General features: G+C 36.0%; 1 protein-coding gene across 1 annotated transcript in view; it reads left to right on the forward strand.

Moving 5' to 3' along the window:
- The window catches only part of LOC149775743 (mitogen-activated protein kinase 1-like), a 118,399-nt gene that overhangs the window by 5,653 nt on the left and 100,037 nt on the right, over window positions 1–12,709 (forward strand). Inside the window, exon 2 of the mRNA XM_089943724.1 lies at window positions 3,406–3,532. Coding sequence (XP_089799850.1) covers window positions 3,406–3,532 — 127 coding nt within the window. The remainder of the gene's footprint in view (window positions 1–3,405; window positions 3,533–12,709) is intronic.

Genomic DNA, 12,709 nt, shown 5'->3' on the forward strand with positions numbered 1-12,709 from the left:
TATGGGGGGGGGATAATATTTAAAAATAAATATGTCTGAAAAACATGTTGTTGTTGTTGTAGTGTTTAACGCCATTTTTCAGCACACGATAGGCTATACATGGCGGCCAGTATTAATGGTGGAGGAAGAACCCTGAAAAACCCAGGGAAGAACCACCGACCCACGAGAAGCTACTGGCAGGCTTTCCCACGTACCCACGCTAGCCGAGCCTTGGACTCGAACCCACGCAGACAGAGGTGAGATGGCAGTTATCCGAAACGGAGAGCGCTTTAGACCACTCGGCCACTCGGGGCCCCCTGAAAAACATGTACAAAACAGTTGTATGGCCGTACACTGACAAAAATTGAAAAATCCGTTACAGATTATGGGTAAGCCATGCAAGTTGACACCTGTGCTGAATTATAGATATGTAATTCAGTATTTAAAAGCTGTGTGATTCATATTGGTAAGAGCTTGCACTAATCCACTTTGTTGGCTACCGAGTATCAGATCAAGTAATCACAGTCCATACTACAAGCCTCACAGGGTGAACCTTTAAAGAAACAAGACTTGAAAATGTTCTTTTGTAAACACACTAACCCATGAAAGTGCTATCTTTCATCTTGGACACTGAGTGCCTGTGATCTAGATTATGCCCTGGTCTGATGGTAGAAATGGTCTCTAGAGTATCTAACTGTTCTTTCAGATGTTTAGCTGAAGGGATGTGGCATATAATGATATATATATATATATATATATATATATATATATATATATATATATATATATATATATATATATATATATATATATATAGTTCAAATTTTAATACAGTAGTCCCCCTCTTATAAGGCCACCCCTAATGCAGCAGGGAAGTGGCCTTATAATGCGGGTGGCCTTTCTAGAGGGGGATGACAAATGCGAATAGTAAACACATGAAAAAAGTCACAAGTACATTTAATTTTAAATATTTAATATTTTAATTAAAAAATCACATGCATGATGTGAAATAAATGTAAAACAAACTTTGTCATCATTTGCAAAAGAATGCATGAATAACCAATGATACAGTTTTAAAACTGTCTTTATAATTACGTTACAGTTCACATCACGTCACTTTGTTGGTAATAGTCTATAAAACATACCAGTCTCATCACATTAAAAATATCGTTGCTGTCATATCCTCTGCATATATCGTTTAGTCTTTTGTCCCAATCTTCGACAACTTCATTATTAACATCGGCTGATTCGCCGCTAATGACAGGACACTTGATATTGTCTCATTTTGAAATATATTTGCTTTTTCTTGTCTTTCAAATCAGGATACAAACGTCTCCTGGCTCAAACAATCTTCCTTTCTCCGTCCATTTCACCTTTCCACTTCTGCAGAATTGTTTCATTATCTTTCACGATATTGTTTATCTGAGTCTTCCCAATGTTAGTTTTCTGCAAGGATCCTCGATGACACACCCCCCCCCCGTCAGTTGAATTACTTTCACGTTCTCCTCTAAACTGAGAATTTGTATTTTCCTCCATGACATGTTGATCTTTTTGCAGTAAGTTATTCATGTTGCCAACTACAATACTGATAAAACAATTTTGTATGCATCTAAACAAATTGCCGTGTGTTTTTAAAGGAAGTGATCTTGTCACGTGATTCGTTAGTTGCAGTCTGGTACCCTATTGTTTTTATACATTTCTTGAAACTAGGTGAGAAGCCAAAACGGCTTCGATATGTACCATTAACATCACGCAGATCTGACCTCGCGGCCGCTAGGATTCATAATTTTGACAATTATTGTCAGGTGTAATAGCCGCTGATTACCAAAGTGAACAAGCTCAACATCTTACTAAGGGAAGCCATAAAGGCTATTAAACCATTTTCCTGCTGACTTTGGTATTGTACATCGATACTGCCACTTCTCAGCTGTTACTACTGTATTCTTAACAATTATCAGAGTGACTAAACCGGATATCTTATGATAACACAGCAATAAGGCTAATTGGATTACATGTACATACCCTTTTGTATGGATTAAAATTTGAGTCTTTCTCGGTTTTTATGGAATAAATTTGGCTTCTCGTGAGGCGTAAATGATATAATATTAACCTTAGTGGTAAATGTACTTTACTCAACACTTCTTTCAGTAACGAAAACCTGACATCAGGAAACAGAAATCGGATTACTTAACACCCGTTATGAATACAATACTGGTTCTGGATACATATTCAAATAAAATGCGGCCGCTTGTGAGGGGTAAATTTTATGATTTTGCACTAATATGCTGGCCGCTGGTCGCGTTAGGCGGGTGGCCTTTCGCAAGGGGTACTTTTGAACACAAACTCGTTGGTGCCAACGGATTCTGACCGTAAGGAGCGGGTGGCCGCTGGTCAGGGGGGCCGTTCAAGAGGGGGACTACTGTATGTCTTTTTATCATTGCATACTAAATCTTCAGTTCTGGTGGTTCGTGTATATGGAGGTTCCTCAAATCTAATGCTCACATCATTCAATGTTGGTTCCTCAAATTGGATGCTATTTTCAGTGATGTTTCCTATAATCAATCATCTCGCTTAATAGACAATGATGGGCATCCCACCACCACCCTTCTGTAATATCAACTCTACCCTCAGTGCCCTTCTGTGCTCTCCAAGAGCTCTCCCATGTGCCTCTCACTGGATTGCTAAAAGACTTCGTAATCTGTGCTGTTTTCTGTTTATTTCACGTGTCTGTTTAACACAGGAGAAGCTTGTTCATTTGCTTTTGTCATTTTCTGCTTTCTTCAAGAAAAATTCACCTTTTGATAGACAGGCCCTTATTCCCCTGCTCTATGATAGAAATTTATTGATGAACATTTATTATAAGCTAACTTTGTGATGCTGGTTCCATAAATAAAATGCTAACTTAAATGATTCAGGTTTCTCTAACTTCAATACATTGATGTTGCTGTAGCCCAAGTACCATGCAGTGAGGGAAATGTACATCATTATTATATTACAAACAGCAAAAGTGAACACTTTTGGGCTGAATATAATGCTGTCATGTATTATTGTTTGTTTATTTATATGACTGTATGTTGGTCTAAATTAAATACAATTTTTATATGTCCTGTATAATATGGAATGTTGTATGTCTTTTGGTCTAGATGTCTGTCTGACTTGCTGGTTTTGTTTCTGCAGATTAACTCTAATTCCTCGCTATTCACAATTACCAGTCTTTGTGGATAGTTTGCACTTGGAATAAGGAAAGACATTATTGATGTTATGGTCAGAATAGCAAATGTGATAGTCGCTGTTTCTGAAGAAGCAAGATAGTTTCTGCCCAGATATGTCAGTTATCTTTGCAGAGGACTGTTATACACTGGGTAAGAGTATATGTGCTGTTCATGGTACTCTTGTTTAAAAAAGGAAAAATTCTTTCTCTTTCAGTTCGGCGTATGACACTGTCACACAGAAGAGAGTGGCCATCAAAAAGATTTCACCTTTTGAGCACCAGACTTACTGTCAAAGGACATTAAGGGAAATAAAGATATTAAGTCGTTTTAAGCATGAAAATGTAAGTACTTTTAGCTTCATAGTAAGCTCTTACTCACAAGTAAACATCATTACTGCATTTTTCTTACTTGCTTGTTTTTATACACCTGCCAATGAATTATGTTATTCTGTTGTTGTTTGGCCATCTATCATTTGTTTACCAATTTCATTTTTGCACATTAACTAGATTTTTCAACTATCAACATTTACAAAGCTTTTTGGATATCTTGCATTTCGGTGAGGAAGAACCCTATAAACATGGGCGTCGGGAGATCAAAGTCACTGTGACAGAAAAAAAGAAAAATATGGTGTCTGCATTTTGACCATCTTTGGTAGCCAAGGTTCTGATGTGTTAACCCTATCTATACCTTGGCGGATCAATCAGAAAATTAAGTGCTTTAGATCTGTGAATTTCATTGTATGTGGTGGCACCACTCCAATCAGAATCAAGTTGACTGATAAATAAGCAATTTTCCACTGCTGGTCCATGTCTGTAAAAAGAATACCCTGAAATTCACATGTAATTTCTTCTTTCTGGCTCATAGTCATACTTTTCATTTTAAACTTACAAAGTATCCATTTAAAGTCAGTTGCCTCCACCAGTTTCAGCCGATGTACAAAGTAACAGTGTAATGTATTACATGCTATTGGTTAGTTTTTATGAGAGACAACTCATGAAATCCAAAAGATGTCGCTTTGACAAAGCTCTTTAAAATCAGATTTATACGCCAAGTTGTTAGTAGTGTTAATACATTGGAATCATGGCTAGCAACGAGTTCTGCACCGTGAACAGTTGCCAAATTCTGGATGATTTACACTTGGAGAAAAGAATTACTTTCTCATTGGTTCATGCAGCCTTGAAAAATGCTCGAAATTGGGGGATTACCTAGAAAACTTTCAGAAATGGTGCATTAATTTACAGAAAGCTCATACAGTTTGTTCACTGAAAGTTTCTCCACCGAAAAAGAAACTGCAGTCTATTCAGACTGCTTTGGCTATGTCTGTGATTGGAATAATTATAGGATTTACCACAAAGTTATGGATAAAAAAACAAAAAAGAAGTTTGTTGCATTTACGTCTTGGTTAATCCTTGTTTTGTAAATAGCAGAGGTGGTCTGGATGCAGTTATCGGTATACATATGAATTATGATCCACAAGATTTGCCTTGAAGTAGCAAATGAAGTTGTTATCAGATGTTGTGGTGTCCCTTTCCTGTAGTGGTGCTAGTTATTTATTTATTTTCTTCAACTTTTTGTATGTATTTATGCAGTGATATGCAAAGTAATGTGTGGAGAAAGTTCAGTTTCCATAAAAAAAATATTCCTTCATTGTTAATTATAGGATCCCAAGGACAGGAGACTGTGTCCCCTCTATCCTTTAAAATTTGATGGCCATGCAACATTTTTAAGTGACCAATAAAAATAGTTGGTAGTACTTAATGCACTAAATATGTGATAATCTTGTTTACTTTGACAGTTTTGCAACCTTAACTTTGTCCAATGCACCATAGAAACATAAATTTTGTAATGTTCTATCATGTAACTAGTAACAACTTTGACATGTGTGAATATCTGGTTCACCTGCTAAGAACTGTACCATGGAGTTCATTCCAGTTTGGATCATGCTGTCATTCAGCTTTAGTATTCACTTGTTATCTTCCAGTATTTATTATAATAATCTGTCTTGTTTTTTCTAAGTTGCTATTTTCCTTGAGTCTAATAATGAATTAACTATTTACCTAAGTAGCATCAGTTGCTGTGTAGACTATTGATATACATTTGCCAAACTGTCAAGTTCAGTGTGATATAACTTGAACCTTTTATCTTAATTATTCTTTGTGAATGGGCCTGTCTGTATAATTTAGAGCAGTGTAGAATATGTTAACCATTTTACCTTTTTTGTATATCATTATCTACAGATACTTTTTAGAGGAAAATATGATCTTTATGGCTGTATTATTATTGTTCATATTGTAAATTTTTTTTGGTTTTAAAATCCCAAGATAATTCATTCACTGTGAAGCAATGTGAACAACTATAGCTGACCTTTCTCATACTCAGAATCGACTAGTTTATTGTCCATGTCTGTATCACTAGCTCACTCAGATTTGATAAATTATCAAAATCAGTGTTGTCTGCATGAACATGATATCAGAAGCTACATCAGACTTGATGCAGGATTTTTTAAAAAAACTCTTAACTGTTGCATACAACAAAAACATTGTTGATTAAAAAAAACATATGTTGATTTATAAGGCAGTGATGTTTGATAAACCAATGCCCAAGTGCTTTTCTCTTTCTCTTACTGTTACAATGAAAATCTTTAGCTCAGGCCTACTGAGGTCATTAACAATAAATCACACCCATTTTTTAGACCCTGCCTCAACTTCACATTGATCAGTGAGAAAGAATGATATGTAGAGCTTTTTCAAGTGGCAGCTCCATTAGAGTATTGTGAAAGGACCTTTCCCTAATTATCTATGTGCTTTCTATCCCCACTGTAGTGTGTGGAAAAATGAGAATTGCATGAGCTGTGCTGTATGTTGTTCCAGTCCATATTTCATGTACCACAATGCTGTGTTTGCAGATGTTAAGCAGATAAATGTTTTATTATCAGTTAGGCAATCCAAAAGATGTGTTGTTCTGGTAACCTGTCCTACTTTATTTTTTATGGCCCAGACCCTGTAACTTTATATCATGTATGCATATAAAACATTGGTCCCATCTAAACCCAATTTTTTAACCTCTGTACTGAATTTTAAATTGGAAACTGTGACATAAAACAACACAAGCTTGAAAAAAGGTGAAAAAACAGGGCTCTACAAATTTTTTAAAAGTCAACTTGCTTCAAAATATGACAACAAAATGTCACATTTGAACTAATTAATTAAGTTAAAGTTGTTTTAAGGAAAGTGTATTATGCGGTGAAGCCAGTAAAACCAAAATCCTTTGGACCGCAGATTTTGTTTTGGTTTTAAGAAATTTTCAGTTTATTGAGATTTTTGCAATTGTGAAAAAATCTCTTTCTGAGCATTTACTTGAGAGAGAGAGAGACAGATAATGCAGTTATGAGAGTATTGTTATATGTGTGTGTAAAAGTGCTCAAAATTAGAAAAGCTGTTATTTTTTAATTTTTATGTTAAATATATGCATTTGATGAAAATTAGCTGAACAATATATGTTCCTACCAAAACTCATGTCCTCATCGCAAGAAACATTTGAGGAATGAGATATGATACTTTTATAGCTTTACTAATAGTCTTTCTATAACCTTACTACAAGTCCATTATAATTATGAATGATACTCAACAGTGTACTCTATATATAATTCATATTGTTTACAGTTTAGGAGCCTCACTTGAAGGAGGTTTGGAGCATTGTCTGTTCTTTCTTATATCAGTTCTTAACTAATATGGCATATGTTAATGACTCGGTTTCTTGTGCCATAGCCAAATAATAGTCATCCTTAGCAATTGCAATGATTTTTAAATCTCTTTTATAAGCTCTAAAATTTCAGGGTATGTCGTATCACTGCCAGATACATTCTCATCGTTTTATTCATTGCCTTCATCATTGTCTGATTGCTTTCATGATGCAAGTTTAGAGAATCCATGACTCGGACTTGGATCAGGGCTGTGTGATGTATCAGTGTCAAAGAATATAATGATTTGTTTCCTGCCAAAGTATCTGTTTGTTTACATTATTTATTGATTTAATGAATATCTTTGTAGTCATCCATGATTTCCTGTTCACTTTGTATCACTGGTCAATTTGTAACATTAATGTCATTAAAATAGCAGGGTTTCTGAGTAAAGCTGTACCGATGAATCGGCCATACTCATAATTGGGTAGATTAATAGAACAGTCGGTATATTCAGTGCCGATGTGCGCAACTTTCCAAAATATAAATTCAGTCATAACATTCATCTTGATATGGCTTGAATTTTAAATCAGAATTAAATAGTGGAAATTCAGGAATAAACATTTGTTTTGGGGGTTAATTGAAAGACAATATATTCTTAGAAGTATATACTTTTTAACACACTTGCTGTAAACTACCACTGATTGTCTGCACACAAGTTATCAATACCATTCATGCCCTCATTCCAATCACAGCAGCCAATGAGGTTTCTTTTTACTGTTGAACTTCCAGCATACACATTAGCAGATAGCTAGGCAGATTACATAGCTAGCAAAATTTCCAACTACTACGAAACTATGACTCAGTATAGTTAATCTTTTCTTTAGCCAGTCCTGCAATGCTGCTAATCAATGAATAGCGGTTGCACACTGAAGCAGCTGAATGCTTGACATTCTGATATGCAGCATTGATATTGGCATGCCAGTACCAGCGATGTTACCCCTAGATACCCCAGCTGCTACGCTGCTTCAGTGCACGACTCACAGCATGGTGGGTGCATCCATCCAGCCACATGGACAACTTAGTAGTAACTTACTTGATTTAAAACATTGTTTCAAGAACGCGAATTGTTGGATTATCAATATTGACTCGCGATTGTACACTATTAAATATACTACAAAGCCTATGTGTATTGCCTAACTCGAAACACTCATGTTTAGTCTGGAATTACTTCTGAGTAAATGCAATCGATGAGTCCAAGGCAAATTGCACACTTTGCTAAGCATTGCATTTCCAGATATGGAAAGGATTCTAAAAACTATACGACATCAAATCTTGTCCAGCACTTGCGCTGCAAGCACATCATCGAACATGGCTTGTTTCTGGCAGATAAAAAAGAAAAGGATGCTGTGCAGTTTACCTCAGCAGCTGCAGCAACTCTTTGTTCTCTGACTATTGACGCCATGCCGAACCGGAAGCAGCCATTTGCATTTGACGACCCGAGAGCTATTGGTTGATACAAAGCTATTGCAGAGTTCATGGCAGTAGATGTGCAACAACTTTCTGTTGTTGAAGACATTGCAATTTGATGTCTGTTGGCCAAGGCAGAATCGCGCTAAAAATTCCAAGTTGGAAGTACTTTTCCACATCTTTGATACCTGACATGCATAAAGCGATGCAAAGCAAGGTGCATGATTTAGTTTCTGCCCAACTTTAGTTTGATATCTGATAAGTGGTCAGACCCGTCCATCGGCATAGCCTTGTTGAGTCTTAAGGCAAACTGGCTGACAGCAGACTTTCAGCGGAAACGTGGTTTTAGCAGTGCCGCCTCTCAGTGAATCACACAGGAGAATATTTGGTGAGCTAAACTGGACAAATTATGTGTGGAATACAATATTCCCAAATTCCCAAAACTCTTATCCATGTTCTTCTGTGTGACGGAGGTGCAAACATTGTTAAAGCAATGCGTCTGGTTGAAATCGACAGCATTAGCTGTTTTGCGAACATGCTGAAGCTCGTTGCCAGTGATGGCATTCTGTCGCAGTAAGCTGTCTTAGATGTTTTGGCAATCTCGTGATCCATAGTCAGCAAGTTCTGGCACTCTATTCTGGCACAACAGCAGGTTGAAGAGCAGGACAAATTTGGGGTTGCCCATAAGAAACTCGTCCAGGATGTCCATACACACTGCTATTCTACATACAATATGTTGGTTTGATTCTATAAAAAAGAAGTCTTGGGTTCTTACGCTACTCTCTGACCTGCCTAGCCTAACAACCCAAAAGTGGGTCTAGATTAACAATATTGTTGACACGTTAGGACCATTCACGGACATTACCAGGGAAGTAAGTGATAGCCAAACATCAGTATCCATCATTCTTCCTATGCTGAAAATGCTCCGAATGTTGCTGGCTCAAGAGCATGAAGTGAGTGGTATTCACACAATGCGCCGTGATATGTTGACATCACTGAACACATGCTTTGCTGATGTTGCCAGCAAAAAGAAGCCTGTCTTGGCCACCATCTTGGATCCATGATTCAAACATCGCCTTTAAAGCGAAGAATTACTTGTGACCAGATCCAGAGAATGGCTTAGAGCAGAATGCATCATAGTTGCATCAGCTGACAAGCAAGAGGAACCCCTGACCAAAAAAAGAAAAACTGAAGCAAATGCCACTTGACCATCAACGTTGCGTGTCTATGATTCATTTTCTGTGGTTTGATATGAACCTGTCCGTATCGTCAACGAAACAACTCACATGGATGATGCGATCATTGAATTGTATCTGGCCAGCCCAGTGACGCAATCCAGATTTTTCAGATCATCGTGGATTGTTACTTGGCGAGAAGGAAGAAATGTTACTGTTGCTTAAATACAACCTACCTCAACTAGACTTTCAGTATTAGCTGCAGCCAGCGTATTATGACCTCTAACTTAAGTCTTAAAGCATGTGTATTATTACTTTTAATTATTATTGGGCTATCGTTATTAACATTTTTTAGTCATTTATTGAAATCTAGTAATGGCAACCTGCATCACTGAACGTAAGTTAAAAGACTACCTTAATACATTTTCATTCATTTATATCTTTCATTGGCAAACCATAAGTTTTATCATTGTTAGTTTTTTTTAAAAATCAAGTTTTATGTTTGTGTGATCGCTGTTTTCTATAAATAGCAATGTACTTCTTATCCGGTTTCTGGTTTTTTTTATGTAGAAGTTCAAATTCACTTGCCACGTAAACAACCTTGTCATAACTCACACAGCAAAATACCTGCTTGCATTATACTAATAGGTCTATGTTTCTTAACCAGTCATTGTTATAAAATAATGAAATAATCAGTATCGGCAATTTTAATAATCAGCTATATGTTGTATCGGCATAATCGGCAAAACGTGACATCAATACAGCTTTATTTCTGAGCTTTGTAAATTACAAGTGGTTTCAATTTCTCAACCGTAGCACAGCATGCAAAAAGTTGTTGAATACAAGACAGTCATGGCTACTTAAATACATGCATCTTTAGATTTTTCTCTTGTAAAATCATGTGAGTGGATCTTTTAGAATAGACTTTCTGTCTCCATTGGCAAAGCATTTAGAAGTGAGACCACATGCCTGGTTAATAAAGCCCTGTTATTTAACTAATTTGGCCCCGATCCCATCTGTAGGTGTGATTCGGTTTCTGCATTCATTGGCCAATCCCGCCTGTAGTTGTGAATTGTTTACTGCATTCAATGGCCAATCCCGTCTCCAGCCGTGATGAATGTGTGTTAGATACAACATCTCTGATTGGTTAGAAATTGTTTATTCCAAGAACTAAACAACTATTAAACCAATCAGAAATGATTTTACTTTCTTTTGTGGAAATTTGAATTGTTCAGAAGCCAAGGGTTACTGTTTGAGAGCAGTTTAACTACACATGTTCTGTTCATGAAAAATCGTAAATGATGGCAGACGTAAGAGTGATTTTTTTATGAGAGCAAAAATGAGGAGTTTCTTGGGTTTGAGCTTGAAAATATTGAGCAAGCTGAGAAAATGTTCGGCAGTTGGATATTTTCCGAGATTGAATCGTCAGAAGATGAGGATACTGACAGTGATGATGATAGAACTCTTGCGGATAAATGTTGCACATGATTTTTAAATACTGTATAAATAGGTTGTGAAAGACTTGGACAAATAGGAAGAAAAATTACATCACTGTGTAATCAAATTCATTTGGAAAAAATGGTGAAAATTTCGTGGATTTTAAATGGATATAAGAAAAGAAATTAAGGTAAGAGTGAATGCATGTGCACAATGTTTTCAAAAATTTTTAAACAGGTAAAAACTCTAGGGCACATGCAGCTAGACACAGCTTAGTGCTTCTGAGGCATAGCAGCAGAGCTACTGATAACAGTGCTGGGGCCGAATGAGTTAAGTTAAAAACAAGCAAACAATGTTATGTTTATAAATGAATAACGTCAGTCACAATTAGATAATCAGCAGATAAACATAGTCTTTCTTAAATGGCATACCTTCAAGTATTAGTTACTAGTACATGTATTTAGCCTTCAGATTAACTTATTGTTAGCTCTAATCCCTGTTAGTGTGTGTGTCAAGTGTTGTTTTGCCCATATGTACCCTTGGAACATTTTCTGGGTCCTTATTTTACAGATCTGACAGCTAAAGTACCTGTTATCTGTAATTAATCTGTTCCAGCATGTATCTGGAATTTAATAGCTAAATATGTCTCCAAGTTTCAACTGAGTTTCAGTTTTATTGGATATTTTTAAGTGCAAAATCGATATTTGGAATCAAAATTTGTTTCAGTACTCAAGAGCTTCAGTTTATACTGGGGGGAAATGGTCATATTAAAGAAGAAAAAATTTGGAACTTAAAATTATTTAGGTCTTGAGGGAATTTAGTTAACTGAGGTTTTGGCTTTGAATAGTTTCACTGAAATAATTTTCCCAATATATAACAGTTTAATTTTTTAAAATTTTGTATAAAAAAAATTGTTTGCCTATGCCACTAAACAATAGGTACATAATTATATCTAAGTATGTGGTGGCTGGTTTGATTTGTATTACCCTTGAATTGTTGGTTATCAGTGTCTAAGGGATGATCAACCTCAGTGTTACAGCTCAGACTGAGTGAATGTGATAAGTATGAAATTGATGGATGGAATGAGCAGATATATAGATTAGAACTACATGAGCTTCCATTATATGGAATAGAACAATTTAATAAATTAGATAAACAAAATAAAATTGTACAAGACCAGTTGTAAGATACATCTCTTCAAAAAATGAATGAATTCTCTGCTAGAAAATGAATGAATTCAGTGTTCTAAAATGCAATTAACTGTTCTATTTACTTAGATGTGACAAATTTTCATCACAAATTGAGTGAGCATTTCGAACTTAGTTGTCCTGCAAGTCTGCATAACCTGAACTGGCTGCTGGCAACCCCTCAGAATCAACATAGCTTATCCAATGGAGTCAACTTGTACTGCAATACTTCCTTCCATTTGGTCTTTGTTCAGGCATGGATTCTTTTATCAACCAGGGATCCTTATTATTCAATGTGTAATCTTTTGACCTGATGTTCTGACATGAATGCTATTTTCGTGATAAATAAAATAAATGCAGCCTGACATTGTGCTCTGCATAACCTGGAATGAACTAACATTCTGTCACTCATCCCTTTCAGAGTTTAGTCATATTGCATTACAGACAGACTAATTGCTAACATGGTTTTGAGTTATTACTTTGCATACCATAGTGTAAATTTGTTTATATAGCACCTTTTCAAGAGATATTATATAGTATAGGAACTTAATATTTCCTCCAATGCATCTA

This window comes from Sinohyriopsis cumingii, chromosome 19 (assembly GCF_028554795.1).
Source record: "Sinohyriopsis cumingii isolate HCF-2022 chromosome 19, ASM2855479v2, whole genome shotgun sequence".
Classification (NCBI taxonomy): Eukaryota; Metazoa; Mollusca; class Bivalvia; order Unionida; family Unionidae; genus Sinohyriopsis; species Sinohyriopsis cumingii.